Below are 26,631 nucleotides of genomic sequence, written 5' to 3' on the forward strand. Positions count from 1 at the left end.
TCTTTAGTTACTCACATAGGTATAAATTCCTTGCACAAAAACTAAGTAATTGTGGAGACTGGGATCTAAAATAAACCAAGACCACAGGCAAGAGATCAGACTGTATACTAATTTTTCAATAAGTCTGTCAAAGCCTTTTAATGTTTTTGTCACATAAAAGCACACTAACAACTAGGTACTACTTACTGTCAATTTGACAAACCGTCTATGCAAAAATTTTACAAATAAATTAATCAATAAAATTTTTTAAATGTAAAAAAATTTAATGGCAGAAAATACAGAAATATATAAAACTACATTCATATAAAATATACAGCTTTCATTACATATGCACAATTAAATTAAGATGCCACCAATAACTAAGAACTAATTTTATTTAATAATGCCTAAGCCACATATTACATATTTCACAAATAAATTCTGAATGGCCTTTTGTAGCTTACATTATGTACAACATTGTAACACAGCAGAGCATTACAATGGTGCAAACAGAAGTTACTTAAAGCTTGTGTGTGTTGTACTGCAAAAAAACACAAATTCTTTAAACAATAGCTCAATTTTAAATTTTTCTTTTCCAAAATATGTAATTATAGTAATTTGTACTCATTAAATATGAAAACATATGTAATGTTTTGTAATTCAACTTAATACACAAAATTCTCTGCTCTGTAAATTCAATAAGCATTTGTTGACAATTTTATAAATGAACTTGCAAATTAAATAGCATTATTAATGAAGGAAACTTTTATGAATATATTAGAATATTACGTTTTGGTAATTTCACTAGAGCTTTATTTAATATACTAATTATTTAACGATTTTTTGAGGCATTTCATTTTAATATAAATTATTAAATTACGAAACCTGATACTAAATTGGAAGTAAACAGTATTTCACGTGTTAACTTGGCTACAAGTGTTAACTTATATTAAATTTAAAAAATTTTAAATTGTGAGCTATCTAGTTAAGATAGTTTTATTTAAGGGCATCTTACAATTGAGGACACGAGAAAATTTAACATTTGAGTTCATATTACATGTCTTGATTAAAGATTTAAGGTCACTTCACAAATGTTCCCCTCAATATGTATTATGAAAAACAGAGAGAGGAATAATCAAATCTATTTTAAGATTAATACACACACAATCATAAATTGTAATCATAATAATTTTATACAAGCTTATCCAAACAAATGCATATCACTTTATTCCTTATTAGGACTGTACTAGAATTAAAGACGCACAGCCTATCCTTATTTCTGACCTCGAGACATGTGAAACAACCCATTAAAGAACTCTACTACATCTGATATTTTCCTCTACAGTACATAAACGTGGCAAGCACGACGTAAATACAGCAATACTAAATCAGGCAGTTGGTAAGCAACTATCACAGTTAATGCCAGAACAAAATCCACACAACACACGTACACCTCGCAGATTTACATACTGTCGGTCCTTTTTCTGAACGACTGAAACGACTTGAGATTGTTGAGACCAGACTGCACGGAACTGGACTTGCAGAGACTGGACATGTTCCGCACCTGCTGGAAATCCTCGAACGTCCTGCCGTTCACCACCATCGTCTTTGCCACCGGGCTCAGCGGCTGAGAGGCCCTGTACAAAGGGAGTTCCAAACCTCACAACCTTTCCCTTCTTGAACCAACACAGCCCACAACAGACCTTCCCTCTGCTGATGCCAATTTTTGCAGCCCTCGATACCTATACTATGTTACTAAAAACAACATGTCCACCATCTTTTCCTTAGGTTTTCTCATCTCTCAGATGAAAGGTTTATGGCTGGCTAAAAATATGCAAACAGGAAACAGGCTGCACTTCCTTGCAGCTTGCTTTAGCAAGAGTGCTACAGGTACTTGACATTCTTCCAAATGTTACACTTGACCCATGTAGTGATTTTCTGGTAATTTTTCTCCACACTAGTTTTCATTATCACCAATATCCATAATGTTTCTGTGTTTCCTTGTGATGGAGCTAAGTTATATGTATCCGAAATAATTTAAAAATATAAGCCCAACTTTAAAGGTTGCCCATGTTGAATTTTGTAATTTACCTTATTTCCTATCATTTTTCCTCGAATATTAAATTCTTAGAATACTAAGGATCTGATGGTATCTGAGGATTGTAGGATTTGATTGGCCTATCCCTAATTAGCATCAAGATAATTTTTGTGGTTTTCATCAACAAAAGTAGAATAATTTTTGTACAAAACTGAAATAGAAGGTTAATTGTAGGTATTTGTGCGTATGAATATTTAGTTTAAGTATGTACACATGAGTTTTAAATAGGTTGCATTAAAATTGATAATTTTGCAATATTGGTGCTAATTTATAAAATCATAGATGTTAATTTTAGAAAAAATAGATGCTAATTTTTCCAGCCAGCATGTGACCAAAGCATTGTACTTTCTATTTTGTAATATTTTATTTTGCATATTAAACTAGCATTACCTTGCTACATACTTATGTAACAGAAAGAGAAAAGTACTTTACCTTTTTTTTTAGTCTAATCCAAAACAATATTTTTTTTAATCCCAAATTTAAATCCTTATTTAAAACAATATGATCACAAAATTCCCTAGATCCTTGAAAAGTGCAATATGGGGTTATTTAGAATAAAATAGCACATTAACATGTACTGTACGTTAGGGATGTGCGAATCCTTGATTTTCAGTTCGGTTCGAATCCGATTCGAATCCCTGGCAATATTTGAGATATGAATCCAATTCGAATCCCTGGCAATATTTGAGATATGAATCCGATTCCGAATAATAAGCACAGAATAATTAAAAATAATGTGTGTTCTCTTTTTTCTAACTGTAACTACTGGCAATTATTTATACACTGAGATTGAAATGTTTATAACTATGTAAACTTAATTAATAATAAACACTTTAAAATATGAAAACCAAAACATATTCGATTCTTCAACTCAATCGTAATAAACTGCACGCCACATGGAAATCTCAGTTTTATAAAAGTTTCAGCAAATGAAACCATTTTTTCTCCAATAAATAGCCAAGACTTTTTTTCTTGTAGGTATGTAATTGTTTTTAGTTTATAGTTTGCTTTACGACGAAATTCGTAATTATAGTTTAAGCTCTCGAAATCTGGAAATTCTTTTAAAGTCACTGTGTTAATTATTTAATTTACATATCTTTCTTTGATACATCATAATATAAATACTTACGTAATAGTAGCCTAATTTTATTTTTCACTACTAGTATTTTTGAGCCCTATTAAATTAATTTATAACTTTTGTGAATATTCGTAATACTGTTTGAATCCATGTACGTACGATTCCGGATTCGGGTAATTGTGGATTCAAACCGTACCCGAAAATATTGGGTAGTCACACATCCCTACTGTACATGTACTAACCCAAAGATTTTCTGGACAAGGTATAATGGCATAGCTACATTATGTAGCTCAGAAATAATTCTACAACTACCCAAAACTACTCTAAAGAGAGGCCAACTACGTAATACTTTAACCTTAACGTTTAAAACACCAAAATAGTAGAAGCATATTTAATATAATTTTAAATTAAAAGGATTTATGACTACAGACTTGACTAAATATGAAAAGTTAACAGTTTTGTACGTGCATTTATATACATACCAAAACAGAAGATTCTTCTCATTTTCTTCAAACGAATGCACAAGTGCCTCGAAGGACTGACACACCGACTTGAGTTTAGAAGAGTAAGTAGATAAAAGTATTTCTTTCTCGACTTTCAACTGACTAACATTGATAATAGCTGCAAACAACAAGCAATCATCTTGGTTAATCAATCTAATTCCCACAGGCCAATATTCCACGTTCATAAGTAGAAAAAACAAATGTCCAAACCAATGACTAACACAGTCTTTTTTTTTTGCAACACATACACACACACCACCAATTTTTGAAGGTAAATAACCTACATACTAGAATCACTTTAAGGACGAACATCATGCATGATATGAGCACACAACATATGTTAATATCTCAGGCGGCTCTTTAGAGCAGCAAATTTCAAATACCTTAGATACATTTGCTCACATTGCATACGATCGCGGACTATTTTGAGGTATATTTTGTAAAATACAAATAAAAAAGAAGAAATTTTAAATTTCTAACCATACAGCCTACTTGCGTGAAGGAATTAAAATAACTTTCCTAGTAAAATTTTTTAAATTATAAGAAAAAATTCAGCCCATCACATTAAAAAGAGCATGACTTGCTAGTCTGAAAGTGTTAAGCAAAATCCAATATCACAGCATGAAGTTTCTCTAAAAAATTTTTTATTATGTACCACAATAACATTTTAAATTCCTTTACATTTTACCATGTTCATGATAAACTGAAATAACTCCAAAAAGCATTTGATAAAAACTAAATGCAATTTTTATCATGGAAACAAGTAGCATTTAACGAAAACTTAACTCATATCATAAAAACAAAGTAATCTTTTAATATTTGGAATTCAAAAAATGTCATTTCCAAACAAAAAATTGCACTAAAAAGCATGGATCAGAAAAATTAATTTGTTTAATTACTCTCTTACTGAATCACCTTTAAACCACCAAGGCTCACTAATTTATTATTATTGTTCGGAATGTATATCTTTTAGACAGATTTCTTACAAATTATTTTAGCGTGAAAATGCAGCATATTAATTTTACCAGTATTTTGGTGAAGTAAGTATTACAAAACTACTTTTATAAAAATAAAAACAATAACACTGAAATCTTCTGTTTTAGAAATGAAACTGGACTAAAAATAATTACATAAAATCTGGTCTATATTAAACACAAATATTTTACATGTAACTGGCCATTTTAAAGAGTGGTTGTGTTCGGTACATTAAACAAGAGTAAAATTGTGAGAATGGTTGGTTAGGTTAAATTCATTAAAAATACTTAATAGTGTGGATGGTTGTTTAGGTTAGGTTACCTACATTAGATTTATTATAAATTGTGTTAAATGTTAGTTACCTTCATTAAAAACCCTATAAAATAGTAAGAATGTTTGGTTAGTTTCAGTTAGCTACATTATATTAGTAATCCATAACCAATTGTTCATACAATATTTATTTCAAGATTTTTTATGTAGCCAACCTAACTTAACTGACAATTATCACAATATAAAAGCATTTTTAATGATGTAACCTAACCTCACCACTTTATCAAAACCTCTTAGAAAATTATTATAAACATGTCAAGAAGAAGAAGAAAAAAAGCTATTTGAAGTTTTTAAGTACATAATTTTTTTCAGAAAAGTAGCTCTCCTTTAGAATTACCTAAGTTGTAATATCACAAAAATCTCACATCCACAATACTTAAGACCATAACCAAAAATAAATATTTGATTATAATAAGCCTTACACTAAACTTAAAAACAAACCATATCTTAAAACATTATTTCAAATTTCTATTTTTTTCCCCTCCAGACTTGCACAATCATTCTAAATTAGAAATTGCCTTAAAGATTTTCTGAAAAGAAAAAAAATATATAGCATTCTCAGTACCATTGTAGACTTCTACCAATTTTTTTCCAGCAATATTCTTGCCACAAGAATACTATTAAAAGTTCTGAATGTAAATTGTAATTACACATCCCTACAAAAAATTATGCGTGGATTATTGGGTAAAAATGGTAATATGCAGACACACTTTTTAAAATGATACAATTAATTCACGTTTTTATAACAAATGGCCATTGAAGACATCATTACAATGCAGAAACAAGCTAATCTCAAAAATTTCCCTGACCCATTAATAAAAATCCCTGACTTTTCCCAGTGTTTTCTTGACTTTTTTTAAATTCTTTGACTTTTCCAGGTTTTCCCTGACTTATTGTAAATTCCCTGACTTTTTCTGGTTCTATGGTCTGTGGCCATCCTGTAAACAGTACCTATATACTACATTATAAAACAACATATTCCTGCTGCTACTAGCAATGCAGTGGGGTCAAAGTTAACACATGAAGGTGTAGAATGATGCTACCTATGTGTTCTTTATTTCAACGAATTTCTTCCGGAGGACCATAAATATTAAAAGTCTGATTTAGTGAATACAAATATGACAACGAAACGATAGCCAAATACAAAACAAACGACACGACTGTATGCGGCCCGCCATCTTGCCGAACTGTTTATACGACACGCAAAAGGGGCAAGTAACACTTCACACAACAAGGACATAAGTCACAAAGTCCGAACATTCCGCCCCCGTTGTTAGCTCCAGGTAACAAACACAAAGGTATATACAGCAAGGAAAAGAAAGCAATTTGTTACAGATTACATGATCTTGTTGAATTCTGTCCTAGATCATAACCATTGTCCACTGGCAAAGGGCACAGCTTAATCACCGGACGTTGCAAGACACTTGTAGCAGTCCGGATAGTAGCCACCCGGGGAATTCGGTCTGGTCCTGGGTGAAGAGCTTCAATTCGAGCGAGACCCCATTTGAGTGGAGGGGTGTGCTCATCTTTGATCACGACCAAATCTCCAATCTTGGGCTGACCACCTGGCTGTGTCCATTTGCTTCTCTGCTGGAGTGAGTACAAATATTCCTTTCTCCAGCGTTTCCAGAAATCTTGAATTATACGTTGGACCAGCTGCCAGCGATTTAATCGGTTAATGTTGAGGTGGGTGATGTCAGGTTCGGGTAATGATGTTATGGGCTGTAGAATCAAAAAATGAGCAGGTGTTAGGACATCAAGTTCTGACGGGTCTGAGCTGATCTCACAAAGAGGACGAGAGTTTAAGACCCCTTCGATGCGAATCAGGATGGTCGAGAGCTCTTCATAAGAAAGGATCTGTAAGCCAATGACTTTAGTTAAGTGGCTTTTAACAGACTTCATGCCAGCCTCCCATAACCCGCCAAAGTGCGGTGCTGCTGGGGGGTTGAAATGCCATGCAATTCCTTCCTCACTCAGCTTATTGCTCACTTCAGTGTTATGGGTTGTCTGTCTTACCAACTGGTAGAGTTCTTTGAGTTCTCTATGAGCTCCAACAAAATTAGTTCCACAATCACTGTAAACGTGGGCTGGCCTTCCCCTTCGAGAGATGAAGCGAGAAAATGCTGCCAAGAACAAACTGGTTGAGAGATCAGAAACCAATTCCAAATGTAGGGCTTTGGTGGCAAGACAAACAAACAAGCATAAGTATGCTTTTGTGGACTTGCAACCACGAGTGCGAGTCGTGGTAACCTGAAAGGGCCCACCATAGTCCACACCAGTATGGTGAAAAGCAGTCACTTGTTGGACTCTAGGAGATGGAAGTTCTCCCATGGTTGGAGTGAATGGAGAGGGTTTAGTGCGGAAGCACTTAATACACCCACGTAAAACCCTTTTGATGACAGAGCGTGCACAAAGAATCCAGTATCGTTGGCTCAGGATGGCTTGCAAAGTTCGAGGACCAGGGTGCAAATGTAAACAATGAAAATGATTGATTACCATTAACGTGAATGGGTGATCTTTGGGCAACAATATAGGGTGTTGAACAGAATAGGGAAGGGATGCCTGACTTAACCTCCCTCCTACACGGATGATACCCACATTATCCACGAAGGGGCACAAGCGCCGAATTTGATGAGAACTGCACTGCCCCTTGTCCAAGTTAACCTTATCAGCTGCAAAGCATTGTTGGGCATGTCTGATGCAAACTTCCAAGCCCCTTTGCAGTTCCGTAGTTGTCAACGGTCCCAGAGAACGCCTTTCCTTAGGTTGACGACAGTTGTCTGCAAACCGAAGGCAATAAGCAACAACACGCTGCAGCTTGCTGAAGGAAGAGAATCTGGCAACAAATTCTAGGGATACCTCTGTCACACAACTTATTGCTGTAAGTTTTTCTTCACATGCAATGGCATCATCAATTACCACACTACCCAGGGTATCGTTTGGCCACTGGCTGTGAGGCTGTCTAAGCCATGGGGCTCCAGACCACCACAGAGGATGATCAATAAGTTGTGAGGGCAACAAGCCACGGGATGCACAATCTGCTGGGTTGTTTTCAGTGCGAACATGTCTCCAGAATTCCTTATCAGTTAAGTCCTGTATGATGCTGACACGATTTGCCACAAATGTTTTCCATCGGTGGGGTGATGATGCAATCCAATGAAGAACAACTGTTGAGTCTGACCATGCATACACTTGCATGATGTCCAGCACCCCCTTGTATACATTGGTCACAAAACTGATTAGCTTGGCTAACATCACAGCTGCACACAACTCAAGGCGAGGCAAAGAGATCCTTTTCACTGGTGCTACTCTTGATTTTGCCATCAATAGTGAGACCTTGATTCCACCATCTGAAAACATTGATCTGAGATAGATGACACACGCATAGCCAACCTCTGAACTGTCGCAAAACCCATGCAGTTCATGAACAGCGTTTACTGAGCCTGATACACACCGAGGCAGTCGAAGTTGTGACAACAAAGACAGTTCAGACTTAAAATCACACCACCTACATAAGACCTCTGGAGGAAGCTGTTCATCCCATCCTGCTCCAGTGAGCCACAACAGCTGTACAAGAGACTTGGCATACAAGAGGATGGGCGTCAGCCATCCAAGGGGATCAAAGATCCTGGCGATATTTGAAAGAATTGCCCTCTTGGTGCTTGAGCTGTTTAATGGAGTCATCTGATAAGAAAAACAGTCTGAGCTAGGGTTCCACTGTACACCAAGAACTTTCACCACAGCTGGCTGTTCTTTGTCAAAAGACATAGATGCTGGGGATTGTAGCTGGTCTGAGGACAGCCATTCAAGCACTTCACTATGAGTGCTGGCAAACTTCCTGAGATGGAAGCCACCAGCTGCCAACAAAGCAATAAGTTCCTTTTGAAGAGCAATGGCTTCTTCAACACTATTGGCCCCTGTGACAACATCATCCACATAGAAATCAGACTTCAAAACATGAGCTGCTTGAGGGAAGTTACATTGCTCATCTTGGGCCAGCTGATGCAAGGTGCGAATTGCTAGATAAGGGGCAGATGAAACTCCGTAAGTAACAGTCTGCAAACGATAGTCCACTATAGGATCGGTTGGAGAACAACGCCACACAATTCGCTGGTAGTCTTGATGCTCCTTGTCCACCATTATTTGCCGATACATTTTTTTGATGTCTGCAGTGAATACAACTTTGTGTACACGAACCCGAAGCAGAATTTCTCGAACATCTGTCTGTAATTTGGGTCCGGTCATCAGCATGTCATTTAGACTCACGTCTCGCTGGGTCTTAGCAGAAGCATTGAAGACAACGCGCAGCTTGGTGGTGGTGCTTTCTGCCTTGATAACTCCATGATGAGGAAGATAATAGGCTGACTCAACATCATGCAATGGGTTGGCAATGACATCCATGTGACCACTCTGCAAGTAGTCCTCCATGAAGGCCTGGTACTCGGTACGCAGTCCAGGTTGCTTGACCAGACGGCGCTCCAAGGCCTCTAGACAGCGAACAGCGTGTGCTCTTGAGTCTCCAAGTATTGGTTTAGGTGAATGGAATGGAAGGGAAACCACGTAACGTCCAGAAGGTTCTCGATGGTGAGTGGTTTTAAAGAAAGCCTCACAGGCTTCATCTTCTGGCGATAGATGTGCACAAGTGGGGAAGTCCTCTATTTCCCAAAACCTTTCAACCACAGTTTCTAGAGATGGCGGAGGGCACATAGTCGATACGAAGAGAGTGACACTATGGTTGGTTGGTTCAATGGGACTGGGCACTTTACCCATAAGAATCCAACCAAAAACTGTATCCAATGCGACCGGTGAATCCACATTTTTTACTAGCTTGTGCCCCGTGAGTATATATGGAAACAAATCTGCTCCAATCAAAATATCAATAGAACTTGAAGTAGCAAATGTCGGGTCAGCCAAATTCAAATGAAGTACATGATCCCACATGTCAGAATGTACAGGAAATGTGGGCAAATCTGCAGTTATTTTCGGTACAACATATGCAGCAAGTGGCAGTTGTGGGTTTGTTTTGCCAACTGGTTTAATGCAGCATTTAACTAATCCCTTTGCTGTGTGTAAGGGAGCTTGTGATAGTCCATAAATTGGTAAGAACGCCTTCTGACGAGTCAACCCCAAAAGCTGGGCACAATGTTCAGTTATGAAGCTGGACTGACTGGCTGAGTCTAAGACTGCTCGAAAATTCTGGTAACCACCGACACTGTCCTGTACATCCACCAAGGCAGTGGATAATAACACGTTTCTGGGTTCTGATTGACCAGGTCTCTGAGCTGTAGCCAATGCAACAGCTGGTGTAGGTTTTGTTGCTGCAGATTCAGGTGGAGAATGCTGAAATGAAGTTGCTTCTTCTTTCAAAAGTGTATGCGTGTTGGCTTCAGTGAAGTGCAAAAGCGAGTGATGTCTACTCTTGCATGAGTGACAGCTGGTTTTTGACCAACACTGTTTCATTTGATGAGATGCTCCCAGGCAGTTTAAACAAAGGTTAAGTCTCTTGACAATCTGGTAGCGGTCTTCTGGCTTGCATTGTACAAACTGTGGACATTTGTAAAGTGGGTGGTCACTGTCACATACACTGCACTTTACAGCAGAATCAAATGTGTTTCCAACAAACAGTGAAGTGTGTTGTGAGCGAGACTGAGATACAGTGCTATAGTTTGCCTGCCTTACTCGATACCCTGACTTACTGGAGGCTCCAGACATTGCCTCCGAAGCCCGGCGATGACTTTCAAGGAAGGCTAAAAACTGAGCAAATGTAGGCATTTCTGTGTCACTCACAGAAATATGTAGTTCCCATTGTTGACGTAAATGGTTATCTAGCTTCCTCTCCAAAAAATGTAGCAAGAGTGGGTCCCAAGAATTTACTGCTAGTTTCATAGTACGCAATGCAGCCATATGTTCATTTAACACTGACACCAAGACACTTAATGAAGCAGGATGAGCAAGAGACACTGTAGATGCCTGCATAATTGCATCAATGTGGTGTGACACAATAAGCCTGAGATTTTTGTATCTCTGTTCAATCAAATTCCAAGCTACTTTGAAGTTCTCATTGATCAATGGCAGGGATTGGATAAGAGAGAGTGGTTCTAGTGACAGTGATGTTTTAAGGTATGATAACCTTTCAATATCGTTCAAGTGAGCATTGTTTACCACCAATGTGGTAAAGAGGTTAGAAAAATTAAGCCACTCTGTTGGATTTCCTGAGAAATGTGGTAGTTTTATAGCTGGAAGAGTTACTTGAGATGGGTTGTGCGAAGTTGGTGCTTTCGTGCCGTCATGCAATTTATTCTTGTTGCATGTGGCAATGTATATTGCCTGAACACGATAATACGTGTCGTCGAAAGCATTTAGGCGATCACTGTGCTGTTTTTTATTGAAATCCGGGTCATCTTTGAGCAACATCTCCAAAGACAAGTGATCGTCTTCAAAACAAGTACGCAATTGTGACAGATCACGACACGTTGCGATAAACAACTCACGTTGCGTATCGTCACTCATCACTTTATCGGCAAGTGCATCGGCACGACATAACCTGTTTTCCCCACGCTCGAGACGAATCTTTAACACTTCTGTCTTGTCATTCATTTTGCCGTTTGATGCACAAAACAGAAATAAAGGGAATGAAAGTTTGACAAATAAAGTATTCACCAACACTGCGACAACATGAGATCAAAAAAAAAACGCTATCACAATAGATGAGCGTCACGAGACACGACACAAATACACGCACGATTACTGGTAAATATCCGGCCCGTGTGGACCAAATGTTCTTTATTTCAACGAATTTCTTCCGGAGGACCATAAATATTAAAAGTCTGATTTAGTGAATACAAATATGACAACGAAACGATAGCCAAATACAAAACAAACGACACGACTGTATGCGGCCCGCCATCTTGCCGAACTGTTTATACGACACGCAAAAGGGGCAAGTAACACTTCACACAACAAGGACATAAGTCACAAAGTCCGAACACTATGTCAATGACTATTAGTTGAAACAGTCCAAATACAGTAGAGCTTCATTATAAAGAACACGAAGGGACCAAAATTATGGCAGTTTGTTATAATGAAGTTCTTTATACCGAAATCACAATGATTGCCTGTTTTGGGGTTTTGAACGTAACTCGATCTTGTTAAAAAACAAAGTAGAAAATCTAATACCAATATGAGTGGTACAAGCATCAATTACTTTAACAGCTATACTTTGGGATCTAGATACATACTACATACATACTTACATACTAGTATGTATATGTACAATACAGAAATACGTAGGTAAGTTTTTTGCCAAAGCAGTAAGCCTACCTTTGGAATCAAGACAAGCTGTTTGCAAAAATGCTGTAATAAATCAAAAATATAAAATTTAAAAGTTAGGAATTTTTTTTTACATTTTATTGTCTTCCAAACTGGATCGCTGGGTGAGAATTGTGGATAATGTTGATTTGGAGATACCTAACTTTTTAGCCACATCAGTCTTTTTATTTTCTTTATCTACTGCTTTTAACATTTCAAGTCGTTTCCTAGAAGACATGTTCAGTAGTACGGTTTTTTAAACTATAAAAACAAATGCACCCTACACATGTAAAAATAAGTTATACATGTAGTATAGCCACGTTTCTGGGAAGCCTACAACTCACATAGTTTCGGTTCCCTGCAAGAATTTGCGAAGATTTCCGAAGTTTTGCGTTTTGGTATTAACGCCCCTTCAGCCGCTAAATCAGAAGATCAAGCATGTTGTGACTAACCTAACACAACCCTTCGATTTTTATAATTTCAATTTTTGAGAGAAATCCGAAGTTGAACGAACGTGCTAGGGAACCGAAACTATGTGAGTTGTAGGCTACCGCACGTTTCTCAAACAATAAACAAGAAAACGACCAGAGATGTGTGTGTAGCAATACTTTATGATGTAGCACTTCGCATCGGTTAAACACGTCGTGCGAGCATAGAACAGAGAGTAATGTCAGCGAACACCACAATGCAGCGCTTTAGTCGCTACACTAGTTTTGTGCATTAATTTCAACACTAGTCCATTGCAGTCATCTATGGCGCGTATCAAAATAAATAAGATGGCAGTTTGTGGGTGAATGGCGATGATTTTATCCGTTTGTCGTTTACCGTGCCGGGCAGAAAAGTGTTCGTTCAAATGAATATTTATAGAATATTTAAAAAATTTGAACGAGAAAATTCGTACTAGTGAAATTTTTTTACGTTATGTTATATGGACGTCTGACGGGACCAAAGGCATAGTTCGTAGTAATGAATTGTTCGCTCTAATGAAGTTCGTTAAAACGGTGTTTTACTGTAATACAGAACAATTTTGGATGCCACCAGCCCAACACATTTAGAGGCAAACAGCCAAAATTTATTTTAACATTACATTACAATAGTTAAAATAATGATAACCCACAAATTATGTATATTGTTTACTATACAGTTTAGAAAATACAGTACAACCTTGTTCAAAAGTTTCTCAAGATACTTGGAAACTCAGACTTTCGAACAGATAAAGATAAGACAGTAAACAAAAGAAACCAAAACCATATCTATTTCTTTGATAGGCTTGCAGCAAAACATGCCGAAAACGAGAAGTTAACGTAACATGCCTTTATGACCAGGTCTATAGTAAATATGTAAACACGAAAGCAGTGGCACCTACGTAGCGAAGCCAGCTGGGCGACAGCCCGATTCTCCTCCTTGCGCGCTGCCCTGAATACCACCGTGTTGGCCAGCTTGATGAGAGCAGCCTCCGCAGGCAGCAGGAACATGCTTCTGTGCAGAGTCACCAGCTTGTCGCTGGGGCGGAGCGCCGGGACACACGTACGCAGCGTCTCTGGGCACACAAGTTGCGGCGGCGACAACTGCTTGCTGGGGGAAAAAAAAAAAAACAGGAATCGCTCCTTTTGTTAATTGTTTCATTCATAATGGCACTTATAGAAATACACACACACAAAAGAAAGAAAACGCCAATTCGTGTCACGCAACATTACTGCAGACAGAAGATGTCAGTTCCCTCGTAGTCATTGACAACCCCCCCCCCCCCCCCTTACAACCCCAGGGCCACACGTCTCTCTTAGCACCCACGTGCAGGCAGCTGCATGGATCACCGTTCTGAAATGTGCCCGGCTCAGTGCTGCTGTGTGTTCTTTAAGACAGTCGAGTCTGTCCTGATGCATGAGGTGAGGGAGGCAAAGCCTTTCTCTCCCTACACCATCTACTCAACATACTGTTACTTCACATCGGTTACCCTCCTCTCACACTTCATGTTTAAAGTAAATATTACATATAAATATATCTTTAATTTTAAAAAAAAAAAAGTAATGTTAGTATTATTTAGTTTTTTTTGAACTCATATAAATCAAATATGTACGTACTGATTTCGATTCTTATTAAGTCAGACCTTTAATATTTGTATAAAATAGCTCAATCTTCAATGTGAAAAGAAAAAAAAAGTTTTTAAGGTTAAGAATTTCAGACCAAAGACTGTGTGTGTTAATACACTTTAATACAATAAAAATCTTAAGTATATTTAAAGTAGAACAAACCAGACGAACCGAAGACACACCTGCGCAGGCAGATCCCAGGGAGTGCGCAGAGCGGGAACGTCAGGAACATGTCCAGCTCCCGGGCCCACAGGGCAGACGCCTCCTCCGCCAGCCGGCCCGTGCCCGCCCAGTCCCGACCGGCGGAGAGGTGCTCGGACAGCTCCCGCGAGCTGGTCCCGGCCAGCCGGCCGATGTCCAGCAGCAGACCGGAGCAGTGGGCCAGCGCGTCCCTCAGGCGGCTCTGGCACTCCGCCTGCCAGACACAGCTCTGGCTGCACCCGCTCTGCTTCCTTCTCTCTCTCACTCTCTCTCACACACACTCACTCTCTCACACACACTCACACACTCTCTCTCTTTCAGTGTGCCGATTGCAGCAAACCCAAAACATGCAACGCTTGAGCAGGGGGAGGATCTGTTGAACTCAGGAACTTCAACAGGATTCAAATCCACACTGTGCCGCAATTATCAGGCTTAACTTGCTGCTGAATATTTCAGTTAATGTATTAGTTCACCCCATAATTTAATTTTAGATATAAGTGCTTAGCAACAGGGTGTTTTACAAACACAGGTGATACTGACACACGACATTTCTTAGAAATTACATATTTACACTAAAAGCCACAGCTAGCAGTGTAGCTCCCACATTGTTCTTAACCCTTGACAGTGCATAGAACTAAGCTTTGGTCACGTACTGATGTCAACTGGTGTAATGATTATGACCGTTGTAATTGCTTTCCTTGTTTGATATGGAAGCAAGATGGCCCTCTTCTAAAAAGCAGTACTACATTTCTGATAAAAAATTTTAATAAAAAATTCGGGTGAGTGGGCACTATACACTAAACACCATTAAAAACAAACTCACATTTTTATGCAACATGTCTTCTCTCTGCCTTATGAGTTTTTCCACTTCTAAAGTCATCAATTTATAAGTTTCATCGCTGCACGTTTCCTGAATTGAAAGATAATGATTTTTAATGGATTTTAGATGTTGATGATTTACACTCAGCTTGACAAAGTCTTCCACAGCGCTGCCAAACAGAACTGTATCACCAAGGTGCTGCATCAGAAACCAGTCCTGCAACAATCATGGGAAGACAAACATGTTACACCCCACATTGGCCCGTCTGGACAACCAAGAATAGTAAGAAACACATTTAGCCGCTACAGAACTATTTTGCACCTGTAAAAATTATAAAGAGCACACAAATAATATTACATTTAGTTTTTATTTAATTACATGTTCTCTAGGATCCCTGAATCACTTTACGGGATAAATACTAACCTTTAATAGCTTTTCTGATGTAGTGTTGATGATAATATCATTCTTGGATGCACTCATGTCACTTTCTAAACTTGTCACATTTTTCGCTAGTTCGACAAACTGTAGACGGAAATTTGCCAACGTTGACAGCCCACAACTATTGGACATCCTGAAAAAAAATTACGGAAATAATACATGTACAGTAGAACCCCTGTCATACACTTTTCAACGGAGGGCACAAAAATGGTGTATGATGCGGGAAAGTGTATGAAAAGGAAATGGCAAAAATAAATTTTTTTTCCAATCTAGGATACCAGCACAATGTCAGATTAAACATAAACACATGTGTGTAAATAACTGCATTATATTAATGAAAGATATGAATTCATCATTATATACCGTATTTACTCGCATATAGGTCGCCATCGCAGATAGGTCGCACCCATAATTTGAGGTCTTGAATTTGGTATTTAAGATTCCCCCCATATAGGTTGCACCGGTAATTCATTACACATACGCATTGCACCACAGTAAAAAAAATAAAATAAAAAAAGGGCCGCAAATTGATGGAAATTTACCGTCAATAGCGCGCCGTGCGCGAAGAAAGGTCATTGTACTCGATCAGCTGCTGTTCCGCGCGCCGGCTGGTTCTCTTTGTTCACTGAGCTGCGCATGCGCAGTATAACTCACTCAACGCTCCGCCCAGACTCGTGACCTTTCATCAGCAGCCAGCCAACGGATGCGAGCTTAGCGGAAAAAAATATAAACTCCACCTCCCGTGTACCAGTTTTGTCCAGTTCTAATACCAGTTTATTGGTATACGCACCAGTTTTCTCGCTGCCATGACATCTTCAAGTTTACGTTCATCTTGATGTCTTGATACCAATAATTAATTAATTACGATCCCCAGAAATAAATTGTTAGTTTAAAAAATACTTCCGAAATTATTAAATAGGTACGTATAAAACAGTTACCAAGACTCCGCTCATTTTATCTTGTGAAGTTAGTCTCGCACATAATTTCGGCCAAGTTGTGACATAAATACAGTATCAGAACTTAACAATCAGCCACGTTTATACATTTGTGAGTTTACGTTTTTCCCTCGTGCATTTTAGATTGTCTCCTGCTATAATTACTCAGACTTTTACACGCCTAGGCTTAAATTATTACATGTTTAGAAATAAAAGCAACTTTTCATGTTATAAAGTATGTATATTTTGCGATTTAAAATGTTCATTGCCGACTATAAACGTTACATTTTTCACGATGTTTTTAGGCCTACTAGCTAATCTTATCTACTCTTAAAGTACCCACGGTATTTTCTGGTTGTTTATGGTTGTTACGTGACGTAAATAGCGGGATGGATTCGATTTTTGAGGCGTAATTTGCGTGAAAGTATTGTATTGGACTAAATGGGAACTAAACGGGACCTGAAGAATATAGTGCAAATAACGGGAAAACGTAAATAACGGTAACGTAAATAAGGGTTTTCGCTGTATGTGTACATTGTAAATAAATTTGCCTATACCTATATAAACTTCTTTTTCGCATTTTAAAGCAAAATATTGCAACAAAAAAAAACCTCAAAAATTTTTTAAATTTTTTTTTCACATATAGGTCGCACTTCATTTTCCCCCCATCAAATCTGGTAAAATTGCCACGACCTATATGCGAGTAAATACGGTACATATACAAACAATAAAACCACCAGAAATGTAAAATACAGTACATAATCAAGTAAAGCTGACGAGAAACAGTGGTCTACAAAATGTTATGAAGTCCTTACTTGGAGCGGGGTAAAAAGTCACCAAGCCTAAATTAGAAATAAAGAAAAAAAATTAGTCTATTTCTTGGGAAAGAAATCACAAATTTTTGTTTGTTTTTACAAACATCTTTATGCAACAGAACAGTTTTCAATAAAATTTTAACTTTAGAAACTTAGAATACAAAACAATCTGATCGTAAGAAGAAAATAACAGATGGGTATATTAGTTCAAAGATTAATGAATGCACAAAATATGAGATCCATGCCTTGGTAAAGAGCGTGCACCATTTTCATAATCATTGCTAGTTTGCGCCACTATTCTCGCTTCGGTGCTGGCCATAGATGCTACTAGCGAAGTCCACACTCTTCCTGTTGCTATCCATAATTATGGTGTGATATAGTTATTTTCTTACGTTTGCAAAGGTAAACAATGGATGTTCTTCAAAATAAAAGCATTAAAACGTAGTTTATGGGGAATATAAAAAACATTTGTGAATTTTGGGGCTTTTCCGTGTCGTAAAAACGTATCAAATGGGAAATTAATGATTTTATTAGCGTATGTTCTGGGAAAGTAAACCATAGTAAATATAGTACCTACTTTCGATGGGACCACAATTAATCGGCGTATGACGCGGGAAAATGTATGAAACGGGAACGTATCATCAGGGTTCTACCGCAACTGTAAAAAAAAAAAAAACTAAAAAATTATGAATTTGCATTAAAGACAACCCGGTTTCGAATCCTGGTCCAACATGCTGATTTAGTGATTTCGGTTTTCCATCATTTCTCAAAATGACTCCCAGCAATGCCTGATTCCTGACCCAATATCCTTGTGTCAATAAATTTGTGTATTACCTTCTCTAATGAGTAGGGGCCGGAAAAATTCGCAATTTGCGATAGATGCGATTTTTTTGCGAATTTTGAGGTTAGATGCGATTTTTTACTAATTGTTGTTATAAATGCTATATTTGCGAAATCGCGGTAAAATTGCCATTATCGGGCGAAAAACCACTATAGAATGCAACAAAATGGCTTGAACACACATTCCTCAAAGTATTTTTTTTGAAAATAGCCACCATAACACAATTACCGTAAACAATAGCTTCTGACAAGGCTTGTTGAAGGAATAAAATCCGAATCCTAACCTTTATTTATAAAACATTCCTTAACCAAATATCACGCATGATAGTATAGAATAAGTAATTTTGTAAATTTATTCTTTACGATTTACTCAAGATACCGTTGAATGTTGTTTAGAAAAGAATGTTCACACTACTTATCGACGCAGTTATTTTGTTTTGTTAGATCACATCACGTTCGCCTACGTTCGCCATTGCATCGTGTGTTGCCTGTTCATGAAGAGTATCTAACCTAACAAAACAAAATTTCCCGGGAAGCGCATCACGGAAACCAACAACCTAGAAAATATCTAGGTCGTTGACGGGATCGTAGTGAACTTGCAAAGATAAAAATGAAAATATTTTAAATGCTGAAAACTACTACAAATATTTTAGAACGCGGTTTTTTACATTCGTTGATAATCACTTTAGTCTTCAAATTTTTTTTCTGATCAATATTTTACATAGGGACAAATCATACATTTTGTGGTGCACATTTAGCGTACTGAAGTTGGTCAACTCGAATCGTCAGTTTGTTTCCATCTGAAATTACTAGTGGTCAAACGTTTGTTTACAAATACCGTTTAATGATTTTGGTTTGTGTTAAAATTCGTCATAATGGGTATAAACACTATTACAACTTCTTGTATTGTTATGTAACTTTAATATCTTATGCAAATTTCTCAAAAATAGATGCTAATTTCTGGAAAATAGATGCTAATTTTCAACATCATAAATGCTAATTATGTAATAAATAGATGCTAATTTTTCCAGGCCCTACTAATGAGTTTTTGACAACACCAACATCTTATATAAAAAAAATAGCATCGCAATATAAACCTATCTAGTGTCCTAATTCAAGCTTAAAATGTACATATACATCCTGACATGTTGACAGCACATACTCAGATTCATCACACATGTAATGGTTTAAGTGAAATAAAAGCAAAAATTGGTTTCAAAAAACTCCAGAAAAACAAAACAAGCAGGCACTGTATGGCACATCTCACACTCACCCCGCTTCAGAATGGCCGTCGCTCATCTGCTCTACTTGTTGGCGGGCCTGATCCAGGAGGCAGAGCACAGCCTCCCACACACCAGCCGCGTCGGTGCCTCGAGCTGGCGTCTTCCCGGCGCTTCCACGCAGGCCGTCGTCTCCGACAGACTCGTGCCTGCCCCCTGTCGGACCGCTCTCGCCACGCCTGGCTGCCTTGCTCCGACCCAACGCTCCGTGCGCGCAACTCTAGCAGGGAGACAGTAACACACTTGCTAGAGGGGACCCCCTGAGAAAACTTACCTACCGTCAAAACTTGAGAAAATCAACAGAATGCTTAGTTAAAATTGGTGTCAAAACAAATTAACTACACGGAACAAACTTTTCTTAGAGAATCAAAAAAAAAAAAATTGTTAGTTAGAGAGTAAACCAAATCTCACCGACGGGGACAGCCCTGAGCTCAAACTGCCGTCTTCTTGGTCGCTGATGTATCTGCTGATCAAGTCGCAATTCTCTGCAAGGAGCTTCAGCTCTCGCTCCACTTCCAAAACTTTGCAGTGCAGGAGGAACACTTTGTTCTCCATCTCGCAAATACTTTTACGAGTATCCAGGATGTCACAATCTACAAACAACATACTGTGGTAGGATACGCTTTTTACTATTTTACAAAACCTTCAGCATTCACATTTTCATTTAATTTCTATCATATGTCAATGATACCTGAAAGCATTCTGGTCAGCTTGAAATACGCATAAATATCAGAAAAACCAACAAACAAAATGTCAGCAGTATGTGACTAACAGAACTCCTCCCATGTAATTTCACAAAAAAGCACAGTTAAAATAATTAATTGTAATTATTTTAGTTAATGATAATTGTAATTCCAATTATAATTTGCAACACTCAGCTTGCCTCAAAATGTAATGTGCGACATGTTATTAATGTTTGCCATCAATTCAAATGCACATATTTCTGTAAGTTAAGGTTTAGCTACTGAAGAACAGACTGTAGAACATTAGATTTAGTAAACAAAAAAATTATGTATGACTTTTCTCAGGAATGAAAGACAGAAGTTATTCTAAACTTTAAAATACAAGTTTTCACAAAGCAGTTCAGAAAACTGCTTCGAGAAAACCATTACCAACTAGATATAAAGCCAAATTTGCATCATCAAGAATATGGAAAATAGGTGAGTAAAAAACCACTCGATAACTGGTAGAAGCAAAACACAAACTGCCAATTTAGAGTTACAGTCATTACCTCTACCCTCTATTTTTGAGAACCCATGCTCACCTGAGTCAGGTCACACGCTCGCAAGGCAAGCTGGAGCAACAAACTGCATGACAGCATGAGCCATAGGAGGCTCATAGGTTTGGAGACTACATCACTAACAAAACATTCTCTTAAAAGAGGCTGGTAAATGTGATTTCATTCTGACCACAAAATTTGCAAGACCTACCATAAAAAAACCCTACCACTGCACAGCAAGACGATATTTTGAAACTGTCATTTTCTCATGTTTGCTTTTCCGTGAATAACTTATTACATTCCAAGATCACTTTTTTTTTAACTTGAGACGTTCCTCTGTTTACCCTGGAAACAGCGTTCCTAAATTCATACTGGTTTTTGAAAAATACACATTTATAAGTTACATTACAATATTGTGCATTGATACTGCACAATATATTTTTTCCAATGTGGGTCTGTGTGTTTGTTTACGAGAACTTTTAGTCAATATAGATATTACATTAATAATCTAAGTAGTTAATATTGCCAGTAGCAATTAAGAAACGTGGTTTAAAGGATAAATAGAGGAACATCTTTGGTTTCCAAAAATATATTTTTCGAATTTTATTATTTTATTTATGGAAAAGCAGCGACACAAGAAAATAATCTTCACAACTACCCAACTCCATAGTTTATGGACATCACACTCTCAGATCTGGTTGGTTACTGAAGAGTAATTATTTGAAAGCAAAATTACGTATCTGCAATGTGAGATTCGAGCAATCCAAGATAAATAGTATCAAAAACCTCACCTGCATGACAGTGCTTCGTAACCAACTGTAAGATAGTTCGCTCACACTTGCTATTCAATTTCTTCTTTCTTGCAACAATCTTCCTCAGGTGGACTTTCTTCCTGTAATTTCTAAGTTCCTGTAAGCAACAAATATGTACACAAAATGTTACAATTATTTCAGCCAGTGACATAACTACTTGCATTCAATCATCAGTCACTTGAAGCTGTGTAAATGTCTGTTAAATATATTATGTTTCAGAAAAAGTCTGTTAAAGCAAACACCAAGAGGATGGAGCAATTAATGTAAAAAGCAGATCTATTTTTGTTTCAGAACTTTTTTTTTTATCATATTGCCCTAAAATAACAAACTATCTATCCAAAATGTAAACATTATTTCATGTAGGTAGTTTATTTTACATAATTAAAAATAAATTATTTAACTGAAACAATTCTGAGCATTTAATTCTTTTCCACATAGAAACCACTTCTGAAAACTTTAAATCAAACTCTGCAAGGCTTTGCTGGTTACTCTTCTTCAAAATTGAAGTTGGCTGTTTAGTAAACAATGTAATATTTGAAGAATATGGTTTATAGAATGGTTTAGATATAAAATGTTTCATAGTATAACATGCTAATGAGTAATTATAAAAAAAACATTCTAATGAATAGTACAAGTTCTATTTTAGAGCTATGCCCTATGCAGACCTGCCAACATTCAAATTTAAAAAATCATGAGGTCCTCGATAAAAATTTTCAGGCCCATAAATACAGGTTAGATATAAAAAAAACAAATGAGAATCTTTAAATTTAAGTGACATACCTGTCCATATGTTACATGGTCTCTGCTTCAAAATTTATTTTAACAAATTATAGGTTGCAGATTTAATTTAGTTGAACATAATTTAGCGCTGTCGTGTAGTTATCATGCAGGGCCGCAACTAAAAAAGATGTAAAATAACATTCTGCTTGTGTAACACTATTATCACTGTTCACAGCAAAATTAATTTTTTTATTGGAAGCAATACACTTCACGTGTTAGTTGTGTTTTTTTGTAGCTACATGTTTCACAATGTCTCCTCTTCCACTATGCGAGATAGAAAAATCAGCATGGCACACGCTACAAAATGCAAAATTGCTTCCTTTACGTGACTCGAGTATTGATGGAAACTCGTTATTACTGTAAGCTTTCGTAAAACTTGTTTTGTAACTTTTACAAACAAAATTTTGGGGCCCCGAAAAATCGTGAGGAAACAGTATTTTGGCGTGAGGGCGTGAGATGGACCTTAAAATCGTGAGCCTCACACCAAAATCGTGAGAGTTGGCAGGTCTGCCTATGTATTCTTCCACCAAAAGTATTTTAAAAAAAAATATTAGCTTCAATATGATTGCTAAAATTTTTATATCAATAAGTTTCGGGAGACAAAACAAAAGTCCCAAACTACATTTTCAAGATTAGGTAACACTTGCTTTGACTACTACCAGCTAGTGAAATTAATGAAGACAGGTAATCAAAACATAACAAAAAAATCAAATTATTATTTTTCCATGAGTGCCAATTGGGAGCATACATGTGTCAGTAAATATATTTGTACTACCTGACAAGAAGCATACTAAACTGGAATTTAATAACAGATATGTTTACAAACACCTCTTTCTTACCAGCCAACACCAGTGTAAAATTTTCATCGTGGCTTTGAATTCTTACAGATGACGTTAGCCGGGGCTTCGCCTCGTAAGCCTGGTCCAGCTTCCCTCCTTCCCGGCATTTGTACCGCCCACGTACGTGCGTGTGTTCAAATTGCGCGCCACGGACTACCGCAAGAGGGCGCTTAGCGGCAGTGCGATGTCACCCGAAACCAATAACAGTTATTATATAAGTATTGATTTATAAAGTAGCGGGTGTTTCATATTCTGAGCGTGTATAAATTACAAGAGTGTAGAGCCTCTTCTTTAAAACTAACCCTTGGTGCGGGGTCAGAGGAGGATAACGGTTTTCGTTCCGGCGGGAAGCTGCCTGCTGCCCACGCGCAGAGCACTGCTCGCCCCAGTTCTTCTTCATCACCAGCCAAGACCAGATGTGTGCGGAGTTACTAGAGACGTGTGGCCACGTGTCGCCCACCCCGTGGTATCCGTATGTTGAGTGGTGTGGCGTGTCCGACGCCTAGAGCGGGCCAGAGCTTCATAAACTAGCGCGATTAATTAGGGGACTAGTATCTCGCCTCACACGGGCCACGTAACGCCCTGACCGGGAGTCTCAGCAGGGTCCACGTGCCCACTCACGTGGTGGCGCCCACTAAAGACTTGACTCGGGTAAGCAGCTAGGTCCTCACAGACCATTCTATTCCATCTTGCAATTGGGCAAATGTTCAGTAGCAACGAGCTTCCCATATCCCACCCCTTCCAAAAACTCTCACCCTCTCTCGCAATCTCCTCCTACATCCCATGTCCTTCTGCAGAACCCAGACCCACCCCCCCCCCCCCCTCGCCAGCTCTAAACATCCTTACCAGCCTCTCTGTCCGTCTCTCTCCTAAAGCGAGCCCTGAGTCAGGTTACTCGCCGTCACAGGTGGTCTGTGATCCTTCGTCTATCTCCCCCCCCCCCCCCCCAACCACTTCACAGCACTTTCCCTGACTCCCCCTCCTTCTCTAAGAACTCTCAAATAAATCACTTTAAACAGTTTCATTTAGCCACAACACCCTTTCATGTTAAGGCATCTACGTGCGTGACAAAAAATGTTAGCAAGTTAACACCAAACCTTTAGATGTTTAGATAAATAAAATATCCATTCTCCTGGGAATGGGGATTACGCATAAATAACAAACAAACCACTACTTATAAATCAGACAATTTTTTTTTTTCTTTTTCAATATAGCTGCAATGCTCACTAGTACTACAGTTAATACGCAATAACCAAAGAAACTTGAAAACGTGTTTACCTGTCGTTCGTTCATTCTTGTCAAAACTTTCTGGATTTCACAAATTTCACAGCTTGGCCGACAATATTTCAGAAGGAACTCCCATACACCAACCATTTCATCACACACCACACTGTAAAAAAAATAAATATAAATGAGGTTCTATCCTTACAATGTACAAAATCAAAAATAAACTAAACAAATTAGTTTATCAATTTGCTTTATTATTGACAAATTTTATCAAATCATTGACGGTTCTTTCTACGACATGGAGACATAAAACATGTAAATGGATCTGAACTCCAAGATATATACGTTTCACTATCCATCTATCGTTTCTACAGTGCAGAGAAATGTAAGAAATTACCACCAATAAGATTGCATTTCATTGTTAAAAAAATTAATTAAATTTAAAAAAATTAATTTACTTAAAAAAAATTGAGATCCAAAGAATTCAGATCAGGATTTATATATTGAATAAAAAGAAACCACAAGTAGTAATATAACACTAGTTATTCTAGTACATGAAACAAATTTTCATGTATTTAAAATGTAAACAATCATGGCAACACACCATGACCAAATACTCTGCTTCTCTTAGTCGTGCAGAGTAACGTAAACAGGAGAGCTGAGCATTGCCAAGGTAATCCATACAGGTACATGTCCACATGCGTGCTATTGTATATAGTCTGTTCTGTGAGATTCATTGTAGAATGGACTGAATGTGTAGGTAGCTGGCTCAGTTTAGAGAAATATTTTTAAGGTTTGGCTTTGCAATTTTTCTTGGTGATTATTTTAATAAGATATGAAAAGCTGCAGGCAGATGGGCGTGACCACTGCACTCCACATGCACTCCAGAAAAGTGGTGCAGATTTTAGAACAAACAAAAAAGTTTTGATTTTATTATGTGCATTTTTTGGATAACTAACCTAAATAATCAGCACAAAAAATTTTTGTTTAATTTTTTTCCACAAAGACCTTAAATTACACAAATACTTGAAATGTAACTTAAACTATGTTGCATTGGCTTTGCTACCATTTAAATGGTTCTGTTAATCAGTACAAGGTATTATAAATTTGAAAGAAAGAAGAAAATAAGCATAATCTAATAAGCAAACCAAAATTTAATTGTATGATTATATACTCACTGCTCCTGTTTATTTTGTAAAAAGGCAACTGAATTACATCTTAATACTGTTAACAGTTCAGACACAGCATCCCAAAAGTCTTCTGATACACCGTTCATCGCTAAGATGAAATTTATATATTTTTTCGTTGAACACACAAGTAAACCAAACCGCCAAATTATTACGTCTCATACATACCAACACCAACATATTACCAAAATTTGAAATTACACTAATTACTGTTCAAAAAAAAAAATTTTTTAAAATGTTTTTATAGAAATAAAACATTAATTCACACAGAAAAATACCAAAATATAGAAAAAAATGCAATAATATTCAGACGAAAATAAATAATTATCAGCGATGTGCTTCAGTGATGAGTTAAATTAATTATTAATTTTTGCCCTTTAATGCCTAAGAGGAAAATAGCGAATACAAAAAACGCCATCTAGTTTCAGATTTTTAAAATTATTTTATTTATATTATGTTTAAAATTGAAATAAGTATAGTCACAATCTCGCTAGTACCAGAACCCGCTGGCAAAACGCTCCCATCGCCCACGACTACGAGTCAAAAATACGAGTGTAACGACATGGAACGATAGTACCCTTCCATGTTCTGGTAAGTAGCCATCTGTCGTTAAGTATTTTCAAATTTTCATGTTTCACTGTGCAATGTACATTATCACCTTAAGTGGCTACAAAGGATAGTGCATCCTACAAGTATGTTGGCCACTTAAGGGCACTCTATTTGTGAATGCCATTGTTTCCTATACGACCTGGGGCCAATCTTAACTCATAGTTACGCTTGATTTACACCATCTTGACTTAAATCCGTTTTAAACTAACGCCAGCCGCCGGTGCTCCCTCTGGGTCGCACAGGCCATTACGTCCCAACAACACTTAAT

The 26,631-nt window shown here is 37.4% G+C and overlaps 1 protein-coding gene across 1 annotated transcript; it reads right to left on the bottom strand.

Moving 5' to 3' along the window:
- Positions 1-245: 245 nt before the first annotated feature.
- Positions 246-26,107, bottom strand: LOC134542191 (uncharacterized). Its single transcript, XM_063386249.1, has 11 exons — positions 25,746-26,107; positions 24,619-24,730; positions 21,701-21,818; positions 20,102-20,283; positions 19,684-19,910; positions 15,806-15,953; positions 15,386-15,598; positions 14,544-14,776; positions 13,638-13,846; positions 3,638-3,776; positions 246-1,616 (listed from the first exon to the last, which is right to left on the bottom strand). The coding sequence occupies exons 1-11, from the start codon at positions 25,841-25,843 to the stop codon at positions 1,442-1,444; spliced, it is 1,854 nt and encodes a 617-aa protein (XP_063242319.1). The 5' UTR covers positions 25,844-26,107; the 3' UTR covers positions 246-1,441.
- Between the last annotated feature and the right edge of the window lie 524 nt (positions 26,108-26,631).

Source organism: Bacillus rossius (genome assembly GCF_032445375.1).
Source record: "Bacillus rossius redtenbacheri isolate Brsri chromosome 4 unlocalized genomic scaffold, Brsri_v3 Brsri_v3_scf4_2, whole genome shotgun sequence".
Lineage (NCBI taxonomy): Eukaryota > Metazoa > Arthropoda > Insecta > Phasmatodea > Bacillidae > Bacillus > Bacillus rossius.

Bases quoted from the DNA above. Each gene is read 5' to 3' on its own strand.
- LOC134542191 (XM_063386249.1), bottom strand. From the start codon at position 25,843: ATGAACGGTGTATCAGAAGACTTTTGGGATGCTGTGTCTGAACTGTTA. The intron at 15,954-19,683 runs GTGAGTGTGAGA...ATTTTTTTTCAG, and splicing joins GACGGCCATTCTGAAGCGGG to GATGTCCAATAGTTGTGGGC. The intron at 15,599-15,805 runs GTTAGTATTTAT...TGATTGTTGCAG, and splicing joins CATCAGAAAAGCTATTAAAG to GACTGGTTTCTGATGCAGCA.